We start from the raw sequence: 21,876 nt of genomic DNA on the forward strand, positions 1-21,876 counted from the left end.
ACAGCGCTGGGTGGCTGAGGGCCTGGCCTCGTCTGTCCGCCCGCTGTCCAGTGGGCTCTGGCACCCCAGGTCTCGGCTGAGAACTGGAGCACCACGTTACTGCCCAACCTCCACAGATCCTCTGCAGGAAATGTGGTGTAACGCTGCTTCTAAGTGTTTTCAAATGCCAACTGGAAAAAAAAATCCTCTGGAAAACTGATTTTTCTTTTCTCTCAGAATTGCCAGCAGAAAGCAACAATAACTCAACCCTTAGCCTGGACACAAACTACACTTTCCCCAAGCTGGATGTCTGGCACAGGGGAAGAAACTGTTCCCTACAAGGGAAAGAGATGAAGTAAGGAAACTCATAAGGGACTTAGAGGGCAGAGACGACTGTCAAAATGTGCCTATGTTCTTTCATCTGAAGAAGGAAGGAGAAATTAAGAAGCAAAATTTCTTTCTCAAATGATCAAAGCAATGAAGATGAGAATGGAACAACAGTAGGCAATTCAGGTTTAATGTAAAAACTGTTATTTCTATCTATAGGATAAAAATTTCTGCAAACACTACAGTACAGTAGGGAATCAGCAACTGTGGAAATAAGACCCAGAGCTGTGGCAGGCAATCCTACCAAGATTAAATCCAACATCACTCTTTCCTGCACATATTTCAGAATCACTACAGTACACACTGGGAAGAGCTACTTCGCTGAAGATAGTATTAGACCCTGATGATGTTTTCACTCTCACTAAAAGGAATTCAGTGACATAAGCCATCTTTCTCTCTTCCTTTAGATTCCATCTTCCTTAACTAGACATTCTTCATTCAGTGTATACCTGAATAATCTGAATAACTTTATTTTAAAGGAAACAATGTGTGTGGAATCTATGACAAAGGAGGTAAGAATATACAATGGAGAAGATAGTCTCATAAATAATTGGTGCTGGGAAAATTTGAAAAAATAGAACAATGAGATTAGAACATCCCTCATACCATATACTAAAATAAACTCAAAAAGGATTTGAGACCTAGATTTAAAACCTCAAATCATAAAACTCCTAGAAGACAACACAAGCAGAATATTCTTTGACATAAATCTGATCAATGTTGTTTTGGATTTTCCTTCTAAGATAAAAGATATACAAAACAAAAATAAACAAATGGGACTGAATTAAACAAGATTTTTGCATTGCAAAGGAAATCACTGCTAAAACAAAAAGATAACCCATTGAGTGGGAGAAAATATTTGCAAATGATATGATCAATAAGGGGTCAATATCTGAAGTATATAAACCATGCATACGACTCAGTATCAAAAACAAAGAACTCAATTGAAAAGTGGACAGAAGACCTTACTAGACATTTTTCCAAAGAAGACATACAAATGGCTAAGAAGTACATGAAAAGATGCTCAACACAGCTAATTATGAGGGAAATGCAAATGAAAACCACTATGAGGTATCACCTAACGTTTGTCAGAATGAAAGGTGAAAGTGAAAGTCTCTCATGTCTGACTCTTTGGGACCCCATGGACTATAGAGTCCATGGAATTCTCCAGGCCAGAATACCGGAGTGGGTATCCGTTCCCTTCTCCAGGGGATCTTCCCAACTCAGGGATCGAACCCAGGTCTCCCGCACTGCGGGCGGATTCTTTACCAGCTGAGCCACCAGGGAAGCCCAAGAATACTGGAGTGGGCAGCCTATCCCTTCCCCAGGGGATCTTCCCTACCCAGGAATCAAACCCAGGTCTCCAGCATTACAGGCAGATTCTTTACCAGCTGAGCTACCAGGGAAGCCCCTTTTTTCAGAATGGCTATCATCAAAAAGTTTATAAGTAACAAATGCTGTCGACGGTGTACAGAAAAGGGAACCCTCATATGCTGTTGGTGGGAATGTAAACTCGTTCAGCCACTATAGAGAACACTATGGAAGCTCCTCAAAAAACTATAAATAAAATTACCATATGATCCAGCAATCCCATTCCTGGGAATATATCTGAAGAAGATGAAAACACTAATTTGAAAAGATACATGCATCCCAATGTTTGCAGCAGAATTATTTACAAGAGCCAAGGTACAACAGCCAAGGAAGCAACCTAAACGTCCATCAGTAGATGAACGGCTAAAGAAGATACGGTATACAACTGAAAATGAAAAAGAATGAGATTGTCCCATTTGCAAAACATGGGTGGTCCTAGACAGTGTAATGCTAGTGAAATAACTCAGAACAAGACAAATCCTTTATGTTATCGCTTATGTGTGGAATCTCAACAACGAAACGAATGTATGTAACAAAACATTAACAGACACGGATCCACAAATAGAATTAGTAGTTACCACTGGAGAGAGGGAAGGGGCCAGACAGGGATATGGGATTAAAACAGGGAAGCAACAAACATATATGGTACAGCACAGGAAAACAAAGCTAATGTTCTACAATAACGTTAGATGGGAGTATCATTCTTAAAAGTTTTGAGTCACTGTGTTGTACACCTGAAACCAGCATAATATTGTAAATCAACTATACTTCCAATAAAACAATGTGTGTTGAAGAGCTATGTAAATGAAGTTACTGGCATTATATGCTTTCACTGGGTTAGGGTAAAGTACATGTAATATACTGTTTTTCAGCTTTTTCTTTCATTAAATATTACTTTCTTTGTAAAAGAAGAGAATTTGTTTTGCTGTTTTAATACTGACTGAATTTGCATATAAAGGAACCTAATTATTAACACACAGATATTTTTACCAAAGGGTGGAAGAAGGAAAGAAATGAATAAATGAATGCCCTAGTAGCACAGGGCTGTTTGACTCCTACATGGGTAGAAATGCTTCCATCTCCCGAGTATTACTTAACATGTTTCTTTAGTGATATCTTTTAAACAGGATTCCAATGTAGATTAGCAACAAACACTATAGATTTTACTTTGTAGAAATACAGAAAAGAGTAAGAAAATTTAAATAATGATATTATTGATGACTTTAATATATGAGTTCAACTTCTATTTAAGTTCATATCTACTTGCTTAGTACTACTGAAATAAAAGTGCAGTTCTGAGAATACCATATACTGTATCAGCCTGGAGGCCTGAGAGAGGAGAATGAAAGGTAAGCATAGGAAGAAAATCTAGATGCCTATTTTGTAAGATGACAGAATTTCACTCCAAAATTTTTATTAGTTATTATAATAAGATCACACAAATAATCCAAAAATGTTTATGTTAATTTTTAAATTATCATAAAGTATTTAGACCCAGAGAAAAATGTGGGATACATGACTATCTAGATTTAGAAATACTTCCAAGGGCATTCCAAGAACATTAAATGAAATGAACATGAAGCTGACAGAATGTTCCAATAATACTGTTTATTCCATAATCTACTTAAATTTAAAGCCATTAGGATTTTCTAAATTTTCTAAATTCAGCAAATATTTATTAATCATCTACCAAGTGCCACACAATGTATTAGGAATTTGAGTTGTAGAAACAAAAACATGATCTTTTCCCTCATAGAGGCGCACAGAGGATTAAATAAGCAATATATAAAAGAAGTGATCTGCTCTGCCTTGAAGATTAGGGAAGGTTTCAGAAAGGAGATGAGACTTCATCTTAGACCTGAAACAAGCCAGGCAGACAAACGAGGGAAGATACTCACATGAAGGGCAGGGGAGAGACCAGGACAGGGGAAGAGACTGCTCTGCACCCACCGCGCCTTGTAGGTTCTTAGAGGCTGAGGTAAGGGGACAGGCAAGGTACAGATGTGACCTGACTTCAGACAGAGAGAGAAGTCAGGTCAAGTAGGGGTTTGTGCCCCAGCTGGGTTTTGCAAAAGTCACATTCCAACAGAAACGAGTACCAACGTATTCCTTGGATTGTATTCATCTACCATCCAAATGTAACTCCATCTAACGAACCGCCTCCCTGAAATATGGCGGGGATAATATCTGAGTCCTTTCAGCCTCCTGCAGCTAGCTACATTTTTCGAAAATACTCACTAGCGCATTAAGTGGTAGTAAGATTCAACAGAAGTACGTGCACTACACCATTCTGTTTACCAAGCTTCCCTTGAGCTCAGTTGAAATAAAGCAAATTGACTATTTGAAGAAGTTGACTTAGCATTAAAACCACAAGGTAAAAACATTTCGGACTGCAATGGCAACAGATTTTTGACAACTACTGATTTTTTGGCTATGAACACAGGAATTTGTGTAGCTTACAAAAGTTCTATTTTAAGTGATTATTTTAATGTTCTTGAAATAACCAAGTATTTCTACAAAAATTTTTAAATGTTATTTCCCACTGGGATGCCAATTCAAGTCTTTTGAGACCTCTCTGCCTCAGAATGCTATGAAGTCATTTTTCTAACTAGAAGATTTAATAAAGCCTTAATTTATTTACCAGAAACCCAGAAATGTTTCCCTAATTTCAAACACTCACCACAAGCTAACATTTCCAAACACTTATATTTTGTCACAGTGAGGCACAAGTGAATAAAGATAAACAAAGTAAGATTGTTCTGCTTTTCCCCTAAAGCGCTGGGTTTTTCAGAAGATGCAGTTTTTGTCAGTGTGAGTAAAAGTGACTGTTCTCACGTTAAGCAGCTGGCATGTAATCAATAGTTATTACCGGCCTTCTGGACACACCACATATCCAAATACTAATTCTGAGTATGGGTTCTGCTATTATCTCTCCAGGGCAAGAAGACTAAAAGGCTCAAATGTGCTTCTCTTGACAAAAGATTAAAAAAAAAAAAAATTAAAACAGTACTCTATTTTTAAATGTTACAAGCAATTCAATTTTCTACCTTCCAAAAACTGTTAATTGCATTTCAGCATCTTATTAGCTACCCTGAGTCACAAACCACTTGGGATAGTTTGCATAGAAAATCTGTCATCTCCTTTATTGCAACATACAGCTTTCACTCATTTACCTTTAAGAGAGAATAAGAGAAGTTTAGGTTTCTTTAATTACAGCATAATGCTCTTCCTCAAAAAAAAAAGTCTAAAGATTTATAATAAGTAAACCTTGAAATACCCACCACCATTATCATTTGAAGTATCTTAAGAGAATTTTATTTTTTACTTCTTTTCTCTTCTGCTATCTACAATGGAAAGGGCTCCTTTCACCAAAGAAAGCTCTGTAAGATGGTGCCAATTCTCATTTGTCTGAGATAATTTGGGTATCACTTTGTATAGGAGGCATAACAAAAAAAACCGCCTTGTAACTATTCTCAATACACTGTAGCATACCGTATGGTGCTGAATTAAGCTTCTGTCAGTACTCGGTCCGCATGTTGCATCAGGAATAAGAAAATGAGCTCTGTTTCTAACTATCTTCTTAAGTCAATTTATTCATAAAAAATTGTGGCTACACATGAATGAACCACTATTGAGCATCCACAAAGAGCTATTTAATTGCAATTCATAAGAGAAGTACCATACATAAATTGTAAATGATTGGTTTCTGTAACATACTTACTACAAAACTTAATCATCAATTTGGAAGCCAAAAAAGTACAGTCATGGATTTCTGATCTGAAGATTATAGCTAATAAAGCTAAGAGCCTATTCACCAGTGATCACCATTAGAAAAGAAATTTTCTTTGGAATGAGATTCCAGTTGTTTTCCCAGCAATCATGATGACTTTAACTTTATCCACTCACCCTACCTTGACAGGTGATCTGTAATTCATAAGCTTGTGTATTTATGAAATTTATTTTTTATACATTACACACTGGCATGACAACACTGTCCTTTATAAACCAAATTAAAAATTTTACACATCAGTTGACATGAGTTACTATATCACAGTGTGACTTATCAGCTAATGATTAGTTTCTGAAAGGTGAGAACTGAATTCATGTGTTAATTTGACTGGGCTAAGAGGTGTCCAGACAGCTGGTAAAATATTTAGGCAGGTGTCTGTGAGGGGGTTTTTGAAGTGTTTGTTATTTCATTCAGTAGACTGAGTAAAGAAGATCCACCCTCAACAACGTGAATAGGCATCATCAAATCCCTAGAGGTTCCAAACAGAACAAAAGATGAAGGGAAGGATGAATTCCCTCTCTCTGTTCTTGACATCCACATTCTCCTGCCCTTAAACTTCAGAGCTCTTAGTTTTTGGGTCTCTGGACTCTAGGATTATACCATCAGACCCCCTGGTTCTCCGGCTTTCAGACTCTAACTGAATTACACCACTGGTTTCCCTAGCTATCCAGCTTGCAGAGAGTAGATTACAGGACCTCTCAGCCTAGTACAGTCAGCATCTTTGTCATCTTTACCTTTATTCTATTTTATATCAATAATGAAAAAATCAATAAAACATTGATGGTTAATAACTACTGCCTAGTTGCTGTGTGCAAGGCATGTCTGACAAGCATTCAACACTGATTATTTCTTTTAATCCTTATAACAATTCTATGATATCAGGAATATTTATAATTCTATTTTACAGATAAAGAAATTGAGGCACAGAGAAATAAAAATAACTTGTCTAAGATCACACTACTATAAATGATAAAGATGTGATTCAAATGTATGCAGTCTGTTTCCAGATCTTGAATACAACCAATATGTCTCCCTCAGTAAATTAATGTCTTGTAAATTTAATATAACTGAAAGAAATCATTAGAAATAATATGAGTAAGAAATCTTTCATTTTAAATGTCTATAATACATTGCTGTATATTTGTGAAGGAAAATTAATGAAATTAAGGAATATGTACAGAATAGAACTTTATCCATTAAGACTATGTCTACACAATGAATTATATAATAAATATTTTAATGTTTTCCTTCTAAGATTAGAATCCTCAATTAAAACATTTTTACATATTCTTTATATGCATGTGCTTTTAAAGAATACATTATACACACAAGTAGAAGACTTACTATACTACATAGTTTGATTTAACAAACTTTTATTGCTCTCCTACTATGCACTATAATACAAATTAGATATTTAAATATAGTTAAAACATGAACTCTAAACACAGTAAGACTGCAAATAAGTGAAATACATATAATAAAAACAACAATGTGATAAAGAGATATAAAGGCACATTGAGCTGGGATGATTTGTTCTGCCCGAGGGAGGGGAGAAAGAAAAGTAAGGATTCCAGAAGAGGTAACGGTCTCAGCTAGCACTCAAATGAAATGGTCAGAAATATAGGTGATAAAGGTCATCTTCGAGATCTTGGACAGAGAAAATAGCATGTGTGAAGGCACAGAAACACAGCAATTTGAGAAATTTCAGTAGGTGATATGGCTACAGCACAAAATTCAAGACAGGAAGTGGAAAGTGATGAGCTGGAATATTAGCTAAATCACGAAATTCCATTAGAAATACTCAGACACGCGATGAGGATTCACTGAAGGGATCGGAGGACGAACAAGCCCTCCTATCCATTCCTGAGTTGGGTTTTACCCCCCAAAATAAACATCTAATGACAGTATTTCCCTAAATGTTATAGTGCAATACCTCCCATCCCCACCTAAAAAGAAAGTTACCTTAAAAAAAATAAAAGGCATTGTAGTTTTGAATTACCAAAGACTGGACTAAGACAACTATTACACACCTTAATGATGCAATAAACCTTGAAATCAGCAAAATTAGCTTACTTTTCATTTCTTAGTGGCATGAAATTATTAAATATTATAATAATATTTCATTTTTGCTGGAACAATCTATAACTATTATAGTTTAGTTCTAGATCAAATCTTAAAATGGTTTAAATTCAAACTACTACAAAAGCGTAACAATTAGAAAAAGAAGGAAATCTAATACATTTGACTTCAAGCTCTATTTCCCATTTAAAGGCAACTGAGAGTTTAAATTTGGAAATAATATACAATATAACAACATTTATTATTTACAAACTGCTCTACATTTTCAAGCTCCTTTACAGTTATTATTTTATTCATTTAAAAAGCTTATTATGGAGGTGTAATTTCTGTCATGAAATGAAACGAGCAGAGACAAAAAGGCAGGCACAGCAGGACTCAGAGTAGCCTTTCTTACTTAACAGATAAATCATCTAAGATCGAGCATGCACAGGACATGAAATGACACATCCCACGTCTGCTCTCTAAGACACACGTAAGACACTCAGGTGTGACACAGTTCAATAAAAGGAACAGGCCTCAATCTGGCTCTCTTGACAAGCAGACAATCCAAAAACAGATTTTTAAAGGTAGTATTAAAAAAATAATAATAATAAAAAAAGAATAGAAAAACAAAAAACAAACCTTAAAATCTCACATCTTTAGAGCTGAATTAATGATAGTGAGGGAAGTCCTACGGCAAACTTTTAACTATTTGAAATGCCAGCACAACCCACTTCATGGAGACAAACTTTATACATGTGACAGTCAGCTTATTACAAAAGAGAAATCCCAGTATCAACAAAGATATAGATACAGAAGTTGTAATCATACTGGAGGTTGAAGACATAAAACTAAAGACTAGCATTTCCATTCCTAGGTTAGATCAAGCAAGACCACTATCAAACCACAGTTCAAGATGCCCAATAACCACGTGAAAAGTGTTAGAACCAACAGTAATTAGGTAAAACTGCGAATCATAAAACTGATGGTGTTTTCCTCTTTGTACTGGCAGCTAAAAGCTTAAATTTTACAGCAAGTGAATGGGTTAAGTAAACTCACCCTTGTCTTTCATTGTCTCATTTTCCTTCTGACCTTACTCCTTTATTTAATCTGAATGAATTGTGTAAAGTTTCTTAAATCCTTTCTGAAACAAGACAGAATTTAAACTAGCAAGCTAAACAAACAGTAACCAAAAAATGAAAATGGAAACATTACCTTTTCATCAAAATTACAATCAAGTCTTCTAATTAACACGATGAAAGTGCCAGATGAATTATCTCTTACTGGCGGAGGCACGATGGGTTCACAGGCATTCTCTGGTTTTGAGTTAATCAAAAAACCCTAAAAAAAGAATTAGCAGTAAGTTTTCTCTCTGTTAAAAAATGAATTCAACTTACTTCTATAAACACCTTTTGAATTTGCTCCCCATGTTTTGCATAACGCTAGATGAATTATCTGGCAACGACAACAGTTCCTACCTGCCAACTGCTCACAATCCCAGAACTACGAAAGTAGTATTTGGTTTCCTAAGCATTTTTTTAAATTCCATTTTTACTATTAAACTTAAAAAAAACACACACACACACATAAGTCCATTACCCCAGAGACAACCATTGTTAGCATGTTGATATATTTTCCAACAATGATTCACATTTCTAAATCAAGTAAATACTTTTCAAAAAGTAACTACTGATTTTCTTTCATCAAACAATGAAAATGCACAGCATTTCTAGGAACTTATTCTATAGAATTACTAGACTGGGAATATAAAGGTGTATGTAGAAAGATGTTTCCTCTTACATTGCTTTTAACCAGATATCACGCACATCAAATGGCAGCCATTTAAGAAAGTATAATATATTCTTTCAGTGGAAAATAACAGAATCACTAAAAGGAATAAAATAAATCTATACATATTAAACTGAAAAGGCATTCACAAAATAACTACCAATTAAAAAAAACAACAACAGCAAATTGCTTTCCCAAAAATACAGGATGGTTTGACATCTGAAATGTATTAATATAAAACATTATATTAACAGTTTAAAACAGAAAAACCAAAATCAATAGATGTAAAACACTGAATAAACACATAAAGGTATTATCAAAGTCTTCAAATTCAATTATAAGAAGTGAGTAACTTTGTAACTTTACCAACAAAGGTCCGTCTAGTCAAAGCTTTGGTTTTTCCAGTGGTCATGTATGGATGTGAGAGTTGGACTCTCACAGAAAGCTGAGTGCTGAAGAATTGATGCTTTTGAACTGTGGTGTTGGAGAAGACTCTTGAGAGTCCCTTGAACTGCAAGGAGATCCAACCAGTCCATCCTAAAGGAAATCAGTCCTGAATATTCACTGGAAGGATGCCGAAGCTGAAACTCCAACACTTTGGCCACCTGATGCCAAGAACTGACTCATTTTAAAAGACCCTGATGCTGCGAAAGATTGAGGGCAGGAGGAGAAGGGGACAACAGAGGATGAGATGGCTGGATGGCATCACTGACACAATGGACGTGAGTTTGAGTAGGTTCTGGGGGTTGGTGATGGACAGGGAGGCCTTGCGTGCTGTAGTCCATGAGGTCACAGAGTTGGACACGACTGAGCAACTGAACTGAGTAATTAAAGCTATGACACAGTGTCTTAAAATAGTCCTGTACGGTACATGAACTGGTCACACCAACCATCTATTCTACAGGATTTGGTAACTTCCTTTGCCTTAAATGAATTGCCTGGCTTGTGATAGAAAATGCTTTTGCACATGTTTCAGGAATAAAGCACAGCATACCTTCACTTACTCAAAGAACAATTCCCTTTCTTGACTCCATAAAGTGCTTGGGTTTTACTTTGCAAGGAAAGAGAACTGTGGTTGTCCTCCCCACAAACAATATTTACTTCATTCATATTAAATTTGCTCCCTGCTGCCTTTCCTACGCCTTTCTGCACACAAACTAACTTTTTGCCTTAAAGCCAAATCATACAGCACAGTTCTTTTCAAGACACTTATAACAGCAATTAAACTCAAGCCATGTGGCAGCAACAGGGTATATAACTCAACCGAAGTGAAGACAACATGAACAGCTATGACCAAACTTCCTGTGAGGAAAACTCCATCATGATCACCATCTAGCAGATAACAAGTGAAAGAGACATCCCAATTTCAGATATGTTAAAACATGGGGTAATAAAATGCATCTTGGAATCAATATGGGACTTAGAATCTTAGAATTAATATATCAACATGGGGGTATCCTTGTCTGGAAAACTCCATGGATGGAGGAGCCTGGCAGGCTACAGTCCACGGGTTCGCAAAGAGTTGGAAATGACTGAGTAACTTCACTTTAGAATCAATAAATGTATAGTATGTACACCTTTTTGTATGAACACAAAAAGCTCTACGAGTGGAACCAGGAAAAGGCTTTTGCTTTTTAATCATTTCTGTATTGATGAATCTGTTATGTATTATTTTGTGTATGTATTATTATGCACACATTATTAGTATGTATTATTTTTAGACATAAGAAAATTTACAAAACTTAAATACACATAAGCTAAAAATTAAAAAAAAATTCTATTTGCATTAATGGAAACTGAAGCCTAAAAAAAAACCCCAAAAAACAGGTTTTTGTTTTGTTTTGTTTTGGGGAGGGGGGCACATGCTCATGGAATCTTAGTTTCCTAACCAAGGATCAAACCAGGATCCTTGGCAGTGAAAGCACTCACTGGGCCACCAGGGAATTCCCCAAAACAGGTCTTAAAATTATTACATGTTATTTTTCCTGTGGACTATGCTAAAAACAGTAACTTGATAAAACAGTCTACCAGTTCCTATCCTTCCCCCAGATATGTCACTTAAAACAGTGAGAATTTATTTTGTTTTATCCAGAAAGTCTACGAGGCAGTGTAATGGATTTTGCCAATGAATTTAGCAGAACTCTCTAGTCCCTTAAAGAGTGGCCAAGAAGGTGCTGCTTTATTCCAGGTCCACATGCCTCAAGTTCCCCTCCACAGCCAATTCCTTTTTATTAAAAGGATGCTTGCTCTGCGATCAAGCAACCTCCTTATCCGTATTTACTGACAGGGACAGTTTACACCAGTATGTAGGAAGCCCAAGAAAACTACCAGTGTCAAGGAGACTCAGAGAGGATGCCCATTTTTCTTACCGTTGTTGTTTTAATTCTCTTTTGATGAAACAAGGAGGCAGGACAAAAATAGTGCATTCAGACTGGCACCTCAATATCATCAAATGTGTAACGGGTTTGTGGTATATATATTTAAGGATTTTTTAAAAAGCTTTTATGGCAACACATGAAGCAGAGTGCACAAAAGATGGTTTTTCAGCTTGATGACTGTTCCCAAACTAAACACACCGGTATCAGGAACCAGATATCAACAGCACTCCAGGAGTTCCCTTCATCACCCTCGTCAGTCACCACCCCTCATCCAGTCAGCAATGTCCCTACATGGACTCTGAGTAGCTTAGTCAGACTTTGCCTGATTTTATTCTTGACATAAGCAGAACCAGACATACAGCAGATTCTCTTTAGACTTCTTTCTCTCAGTACTGTATCTCTCAGACTCATTCCTGCTCTTCAGCAACCATACTGTTAAGATGTATTTGGCAGATCTTACATTTTCATTTCTCTATAGCATTATGTGTATGAATATACCAAAATGTATTCTACTGATGAGCATTTGGGTAACATACTAGCACTATTGCAAACAGGGTTGTTATAAACTTTCCAGCACAAGTATTTTCATGAACACATGTGCAGGATGTTTACGTACAAAGAAGAACTATAGAACATCAAGCTGGATCACAGAGTCTCAAGCTTTAGTAAATACCACCAAGCAATCCAGTTTCCCAAAGTGGTCTGGGTTACCATGTTTTAACTGGAAAATTCAAATAACCTAAACTCAAAAATCATTCTGAATATAATTGTGTTTTAACACTTCCAAAGTATTTAGAACTGTGAAACTGCAGGGTAAGTGTTATGACAGAATTACTTTGGTTGATAAATCACACTGTTAATGAAGTCAAAAAGAGACAGATAATTTAATAAAATGGTTTTATTTAAAAGCCTGTTTCAGGCTGAAAAGCCTCAGACTCTCCTCCCTTCAGTCTGAAATGAATGGCAACCATACAGTGAATAAAACTAAGAAAAGTATGTGTGTGTGCGCTGTATCTTTAGCCATGTCTAGCTCTTTGTGACCCCATGGACTGTAGTCCACCAGGCTCCTCTGGCCATGGGATTTTTTAGGCAAGAATACTGGAGTGGGTTGCCATGCCCTCCTCTAGGGAATCTTCTTGACCTAGGGTAAGGAGAGTATATGCAATGATAATGTCAACAAAAATGCTGAAAGCAAGGGAACAGAGCATTGTTCCCTTTGTAAGATTATAAAAGTAAAAGCATGAAGGAAAAAAAAGTGGTGGGCTGTTTTGTCCGTGAATACCTGAAGTTATTACTAACTAATACCCCTTCTGGACCAAAAAATAAATAAATAAATAAAACAGGGGAAGAACAAAATGGGCAATAAGAAGAGAAATGAATTTTTACAAAAATGAACAAATCGTTAGCCTAAAAGGCAGTTAAGGTTGATTCTAAAATTTAATACAATAATTTCAAATGATAAAGATGTTAATGGAACCTGTCATAACTTTTACATTCAAACACAGACAAAAAGAGTCACACTGGTCAATCAGACTTTATCAGCTAACGTTTTCCTAACGTGTGACAGATTAATTTGTTTCTCGAATGTTAAAAAGATCCACTGCCATTTTCTCTCATGCTTTGTTAGACGATTCTTCTAAAATCTACTAGTAGCTTTCACATACAAGGTACATTTAATTCCCTTTTCACAAACTGCTGGAGATTACTCGCCTCTTAGGCAGTAAAACACCCCTTAACCATTACTCATTACTTTAAGTTCAACAAGATAAAACAAAATAAAAACAACATGCAGTACAAATGCACAGATCAGAGAAAATTATTCTATGTGAGGCAGTAACAGAAAAGGTGATGTTTGACTTGGTTCTTAAACTTTACTATAGTTCAATCTGGTGCCCAAACCTAATAATATACTACTATAAGTGATCTGACCAATACAGCAGCAGACAGGAAATATCACACTTTAACCTTTTCTAGATACTACATGTCAACTGATGCACCAAAAAACCAAATTAGGTTTCTGACAAACACATTACAGTCCTTTCAACAAAATTTTGACATGCTGCTACTAAGCTATATTTCTTCTCTTTTCAGAACCTATCTTTTATGACTTAAGGGCAGATTTAATTCTAGTATCAAATTTGATTCTTAAAAATAACAACATAATATATAAAAACATAAGGATTGTTGCCTTGGGTTTTACCTAACATAGAAGTATCTATTTGTCAGGATTTTGATTTTATAAATCTCAAGCTCTAGGAGGAAAGTCCACTCAGTACAGGCTTCTCTGTGCACGTAGAGAAAAAAAGATCACTGCACCCTCTGGTGGACAATGCTTTTTAGTTAGCAATAGGTTGCACACACTTTCACCAGCATACCCACTCATACCGTTATCATTCTTAAGAAAAATTAAAAATTGTCACTTCATTCTGAACCAACAGGGATGTACATGGCAGAGTCAGCAGTAAACAATCCACCTGCAGATGCAGGAGACATCCTGAGACACAGTTTGATCCCTGGGTCAGGAAGACCCCCTGGAGGAGGGCATGGCAACCCACGTAAGTGTTCTTGCCTGGAGAACCTTCATGGACAGAAAAGCCTTGCAGGCTATAGTCCACAGAGTCGCAGACTTGGACACGACTGAAGCGACTTTAGCACACATACGGTGAATCAACAAAGTGGAAAATTAAAAGCTCAAAAGACTGGTACACTTGTAGGACTTGATACATCCGACAAGATGGTTTCTTTAAAAAATGAGGAATTCTAAGGGAATTGAACTTACACTGTAATCACATGTCCTTTAAGACAGTCTTCTATATTGCCATATAATCAATAAACATCAGTAAGGAATATTTATTCATACTTTATAGTCCATAGTACTTGGCAAATCCTCTAAGAACATAAAAGCTTTAACATAAATGTGTTAATCAGAGTTCTTAACAAAATCCTTGATAACAAAAAGTTCAGAAACAAAGAAAGTAAATCTGTGAAAACTTAAGAGACAGCACAGATATTCTCCTTCAGTTTTACAAACAAAAGTGAATCCTGAGTAATATGTCATCATCATAAGTGTCTGCAATTTGTCATTATCACAAGCCAGTCGTGTGCTGTTAAGTCGTGTCCGACTCTTTACAACCCTCTGGGCTGTGGCCTGCCAGGCTCCTCTTTCATGGGATTTCCCAGGCAAGAATACTGGAGTGGGTAGTCATTTCCTTCTACAATAACTCAGTTAGAGTTGAGCACAATCTAGTTAACTAAAGTTGAATATAATCTGGTTATCAGGCTGGATTAAGGGGGTCAGAACTTAAAGTTACTGATAGCAATGGTCAGATCCTAACTACTGAAATTATTTCAGTATGCAGTATTCAAAGAGAATGGTGAACAGCAAGAAGGGGCGGTGCAGGTTCACAGATAAAAGTAGGGAGAACGATGTGTGGGTATTGGTACTGGATGTTCTGTTAATTTCAAAGATGATGATCACTGATTTCTTTATTAAATGAAGTAAGAAATACAGTAAGTATGGGGGAAAGTAAATTATTTCACCATGGCAAACTCTAATTTAGAGAAGGAAGATACTATCAATCTCTCCAAAGTGGTCAGAAGTTCATATACCAGCCATACACAAGAATACTTGGTTTCCCATTTCCTTGTCAGCCATTGATAAGACTTTTTTCTCACTAATCTGATGAGTGTGAAATGACCTTTAATTATACTGTATGCAAGGCGATATTTTTAAGGCTATTCAGTGCAACACTATATAATAGCTAAAAAATGGCATCTTACATATCTACCAACAAAAGAATAAAAAAATAAATTGTAGCATAGTCATAAAATGAAGTACTATTCATTGAAATGAATTAAGACTATATAATAACATGAATTTCAAATACATTGTTGGATGAAAAAGGCAAGTTTAAAAGCCTCATAAAACATAAAAGCATGCACAGCAGTGTTTATAAGGTAACATGTTTTATAACATTAAGTAGGAAATATACACGTAAATTTTAGGGTAATGATTATCTATGAGGGAATCTAATCGGGAGGATAAAAAGAATGTTTCAGTGGTATTGGTAACACTTTATTTCTTCTTTAAAAAACGGTAAAATATTCGCATCTAAGTAGTAGGTATACTGGTATTCTGTTGTCTCCCTATGCTATTCTGTTTCCAATACTTCATAATTTTTAAAATAAAGAGCAACCTAAATGTATAATGACACAAGGGATTGGCACATTATGGTATAATTCCAGTACTGCAATAAATTACAGAATTTCTAGTGATGCTATGAATACATATATTTTTACATGAAAAGATACCCATGATATTTAGATATGTTATGATATTGCCAAATTTCAAGAAGTTGCAAAGTAATATACATAAATGGATGATTTTCAAATTCTTCTTTTCACATCCTACATCATCTTAATTTTTATAGCGACCATGTGTTACTCTTATAGCCAGAAAAACAGGTTTTCATGGACAAAGGAATAAAAAATTACCTTTTTTTAAGGTAATTACCAATTTTTACCATATCAAATTGATAAAGCCAGCAAGAAAATCTAATGAAAACTACTAAGCGAACAGACACCAGAAACGCCCAGCAGTGAGGCAGGGATGTGTGTGGGCTGACTACATTGATTTACAGTATCAGAACCTAAGCCTGCTTTTACTTCCAAGGTGGCAGGAGAACAAACAGAACAATGTGGGCGGGTCCGAGGACGGTGGAAGAGACGAGGGCCCAAACCGTGGAACAAAGGAGAAGAACCAAGGCTGGATTTTAGGAATCCCACCTAAGACGGGTGAGATGCTTAGATTTTCTCGTGCACTCTTCTCAGGCCCTCCCTTTTATGCTGTCTCCCAGCTCCCCCACATCTAAGTGATAAGCTACCATAAGGAAATAATTCTTCATTATTTTCTATCTCTAACGAGATTCTATATTCCTTGATTCAGTAATACATGAATAAGCAATCATCACCTTTGAAATTAACAGGAAAAGGCTTATATGTTCAAGAGTCACTGAAGAAGCATTCTTTGAATATGATCAAAGTTTGTGCAACTGAAAATGCCTTTGTATTTTAGAATTCTCCTTTTATGTATAGCCAAGTGGCTTTATTCCTTGTTTTGATGGCCCTATTTCCTTATTTTTCCTTCAAAAAGGAAACTCTGACCTCTGTTTTAGCCAACAAATTGAAGGTGACATTGCAACAGCTCGTAGGTGGCATTGCAACAGTTCTTAGAGGCAGCCACGCACGTTCAGCCTTAACCAAGACCTCTTCCTATCACAAAGCTGTGAGGTGTCTGGAGGAAAAACACAGCAGCAGTCCTGAATCTCTCTTGAATATCTGCTACAAAGGAAGTGAAGGAAGTCTCACAAACAACCACATTTCCTTGCTATATTTGCATTTTCCTTCACAGCAAAAAAAACAAAAAAAACCATTATCTTCTAATCTCGTCTTTACATTAAACAAAATGATTTCTTATAAAATAATCCTAAAATTAACTAGTAAATTTACTTTCAAAGAATAGTACAGTTTGTGAAAAATTAACTGGTGATGATGCTATAAGGCACTAATTTAAGAATAAAAATCAGAAGAAAAAAAACTAATAAGAGGAAATCCTTTATTTGTATCTTTGTCTGTCTATATATGAGGAAAGCAGTCAAGGATGAATCTGCCTGCCAAGATCTTTATCCTCTGTCTTCTCATTGACATGAAGAACGTAGGCTGAGTACCACGTTACAAAAACACTGTCTGCAAACATCGCGGCACCAGACTTCCCTGGTGGTCCAGTGACAGACTCTGTGCCCCCAGTGCTGGGAGCCCTGGCTCGGTTCCTGGCTAGGGCACTAGATCCCACACACTTTAACTAAGAGCTCGTCTGTCTCAACTAAGACCTCATGCAGCCAAATAAATAAATACATGTTTAAAAAAAAAAAAAAAAGATCATGGTAAATCCAGCCCAAAAGGCGTTTTGCTGAAAACAAGTTTTGCCATTGACAGGAATACTCAGGAAACCCCAAATACTAGGCTTACCTTTCAGAGATAATCTTGATTTGAATTTATAATAATCATTATTATTCCCCCTACTTGTCAAGGCACTTCTGAAAAACAAAAAAACAAGAAACCTAGAAAAGTTTGATCCCCCTGAGACTGGCCCTTGGTATATAACTGAATTATTCCAATGATACTGATAATATACAGAGAGTCTAATCAGAAACTTTGCTAGCATTACTAATCTACATGATAAAATCCTGACTACGCAATAATGATGCTTTAGTAGTTGGGTATTCTTTCAAAAAGGTAAAAATAGGGGCCTATTTTACACTATACAATAAAATAATCCTGGGTAGATTAAAGACCTCCCAAGCATGGAGTGAAGGGCATGGGGAAAATTTACAAATTTTGGAGTAAACAGAGAAAAATATTTCAAGGCCTCAGGGTAGGGAAGGATTACTTAAGATACAGAAAATGCAAAACATCAAAAAAGATGTCTACATTAATTTAAACTTAGGCATAATTTTAAAAGGCAATTTTAAGTTAAAAAGCACAAAGAAGAAAATATTTATAAGCAATATAACTAAAAGATTAAGAAATCTGAGTGCCAAAGAATTGATGCTTTTAAATTGAGGTGTTGGAGAAGATGCTTGAGAGTCCCTTGGACTTCAAGAAGATCAAACCAGTCCATCCTAAAGGAAATCAGTCCTGAATATTCACTGGAAGGACTGATGCTGAAGCTGAAGCTCCAATACTTTGGCCACCTGATGGGAAGAACTGACTCACTGGAAAAGAACCTGATGCTGGGAAAGATTGAAGACGAGAGGAGAAGGGGATGACAGAGGATGAGATGGTTGGATGGTATCACCAACTTGATAGATATGAGTTTGAGCAAGCTTCGGGAGTTGGTGATGGACAGGGAAGCCTGGAGTGCTGCAGTCCATGGGGCCACAAAGAGTCGGACACAACTAAGCGACTGGACTAAACTGAACTGAGAGATTAGCGTCTGGACTCCTAAAAGTCAATATTTTAAAGATTTACAAACCAATACAAAAATGGGTTAAAAAACAGACAAACTAGAAGCCTGCCTGACCAATAATGCTATATCTCACTAAAAGAGAAGATATATTATATAATTATATTATATAATTATATAATGTTATCTAATTACATAATGCTACATGCAGGTAGACGCAGGTAGACGTAAGAGATGTGGATTCAATCCCTGGGTCGGGAAGATCTTCTAGAGGAGGGCATGGCAACCCACTCCAGTATTCTTGCCTGGAGAATCCATGGACAGAAGAGCCTGGTGGGCTACAGTCCATGGGGTCGCAAAGAGTCAGACAGGACTGAGTGACTTAGCACACATACACGCACATCTCACTAATGCTCGATATCACTAATTATTCAAGAAATCCCAAGTAAAAGCAGTAAGACAGCGCTTCATACCCCATCAAGTGGGCAATCCTTTAATTCTGATAGTAAGTCTTGGCAAGGATATGGCAAAAGAGTTACACTTACTTGTAAGTTTTTATTTTAGTGAGGCAGGAGAGAGAATGGAAATACAACATCAAACTGAGAGGTTAAAGACCTTCTGCGGTGTCTAACGGGGACTCTCAGTAAGGAACTTCTTCTGAGTATCTAACTCTGGACAATGTTTAGGTCTCTTATAAGATATTTAGACTTAAAGGAACATACTGATGTCATACATCTTCCTTTTGGATCTGAGGCACAGCCAGTAAGGTCCCAAAAAAAAAAAAAAAAACAAATAAGGTTTTCTGTTAAAGGTACTGGCTAAAACAGCCAATTAAAATATATAACCAAAAACAAAGAGTTTTCCCCAGGTAAACATATCACAAATCTTTCTTTTAAAACTTCAACAACACTAATAGGATATATTTTAATTCTTATAAGATTCACATTTTTACATTAAAGCTAAAATATTCTTTCGTTACTATTAGCTTAATTGGGGCATATGTAAACGGAATGCAAACAGAATTTCAATTGATATGTGTCATACCATACATATCTAATCTTTTATAAATGGTGGAATTCAGTGATACTATTATAAAATCTACAGATTCTACAGAATTTTTTACTATATTTTATACTTTTATTTTATACTAATATTTTATACTATTATAAAATATACAGATTCTGTCTACAGAACATAAGCCTACAAAAACTATCCCAACTAAATACTCTGGACAAAGCTCAAAAGTAAAAATATTTGTCAGCTATGTCTCTTAATGCTATAACCATACAATATTTTTAAATTAATTTGGTTATATTTTTAACATACCAATTTAATCAGTTTTATAGACATTACACTACTGTAAGCCATGTCCACTTTATCGTCAAGTCCTCCTTGTAAACAAGAAGAAGTAGGCTGCTGCTGCTGCTGCTAAGTCGCCTCAGTCGTGTCCGACTCTGTGCGACCCCATAGACGGCAGCCCACCAGGCTCCCCTGTCCCTGGGATTCTCCAGGCAAGAATACTGGAGCGGGCTGCCATTTCCTTCTCCAATGCATGAAAGTGAGAAGTGAAAGTGAAGTCGCTCAGTCGTGTTGGACTCTTAGCGACCCCATGGACCTCAGGCCACCAGGCTCCTCCGTCCATGGGATTTTCAAGGCAAGAGTACTGGAGTGGGGTGCCATTGCCTTCTCCTAAGAAGTAGGCTAGCGTTTGTGAATTCTGATTCTGGGCAATGGCAAGCCAGCCATGCAACTATAAAAGCTATCTATAATGATCCAACAATTTGCAATTTGTTAGAATACTCTCTTTACTATCACTGTGTTTCACCTATTGGGCTTGCCCTATAACTACAGGGTAAAAGCAGGCAGATATTTAACACTATTTTTTTTCCCCAGGCAGTGAATAAACATAGTTGTCAAAATACCTTTTAAACATAAACTAAATGTACAATGAGCTTCCCAGGTGGCTCAGTGGTAAAGAATCCGCCTGCTAAAACAGGACAGTCCGGTTAGGCTCCGAGGTCTGGAAGATCCCCTGAAGAAGAAAATGGCAACCCACTCCAATATTCTTGCCTAGGAAATCCCATGCACAGAGGAGCCTGGAAGGCTATAATCCCTGGGGTTGCAAAAGAGCCGGACTAACTTATTGACTAAACGACAAAATTTACAATAGCACAGAAGAGCTACAATAAGACTATGGTTATCAGGAGTTAATGAAACTCTTTAAAACAAGCTTACTAAGCAGAAAGGTTCTCCAGTGAAAAAGGATGGTCAGACTCTTTATGCTGAATAGAAGAAAGGCTGCCAGCTCAAAATCGCTGGTAATCAGAGAAATGCAAATTAAAACAAGATAATTCTTTGGCCCATCAGATTGGCAAAAGTTTAAAAGACTGATAACATCCAGGATTGGCAAGGGTGTAGGAAAATGGATATTCTTATACCCATTAGTACAGTTTTTTAGAAAAGTAATTTAGTGCATCTAAGAAAATTTTAGATATAAATACCCATGCACTCATTTACTACACTTCCAAACCTCTATCCTAGCAAAATAATTGGCTTTAGATAAGAAACCAAAATATCTGAATATTTATTAATAGAATATGACTAATAAACTGTGGTTATTCATGTTACAGAATATCAAGCAAGGCTGCGGAAAGATCTCTAAGACATAATGCTAATATGGGGAGGTGGGGGAATCAAATGTAAATACAATAGTGGATACCTTTCTTTCACAGTGCCCAAAGTTTTTGAAACCACTGTTCCCACACTATGATCCTACCTTCCCAAAGTAGACCAAAACAACAAAAATAACAATAACAACTATATTATCCAGCTTCCCTCACAGCCAGGTAAGTCGCTACAGTATCAATATACAGCTCCTAACTGTGTGATCTCAGCTTAGTCGCTCAGTCGTGTCTGACTCTTTGTGACCCCATGGACTGCAACACGCTAGGCTTCCCTGTCTATCACCAACTCCCGGAGCTTGCTCAAACTCATATCCATTGAGTTGGTGATGCCATCCAACCATCTCATTCTCTGTCATCCCCTTGTCCTTCTGCCTTCAATCTTTCCCAGCATCAGGGTCTTTTCTAACAAGTCAGTTCTTCGCATCAGGTGGCCAAAGTATTGGAGTTTCAGCTTCAGCATCAGTCCTTCCAATGAAT

General features: G+C 36.5%; 1 protein-coding gene across 2 annotated transcripts in view; it reads right to left on the reverse strand.

Annotated features, from left to right (window-relative positions):
- Positions 1 to 21,876, reverse strand: part of RNF13 (ring finger protein 13) — a 112,829-nt gene that overhangs the window by 48,912 nt on the left and 42,041 nt on the right. For both annotated transcript variants that reach the window (XM_043474040.1, XM_043474041.1), the window contains one exon: positions 8,801 to 8,926. In XM_043474040.1, the coding sequence (XP_043329975.1) occupies positions 8,801 to 8,926 (126 nt within the window). Of the gene's footprint in view, positions 1 to 8,800; positions 8,927 to 21,876 lie in introns of those variants that run through there.

Source organism: Cervus canadensis, chromosome 7, assembly GCF_019320065.1.
Source record: "Cervus canadensis isolate Bull #8, Minnesota chromosome 7, ASM1932006v1, whole genome shotgun sequence".
Taxonomy (NCBI): Eukaryota; Metazoa; Chordata; class Mammalia; order Artiodactyla; family Cervidae; genus Cervus; species Cervus canadensis.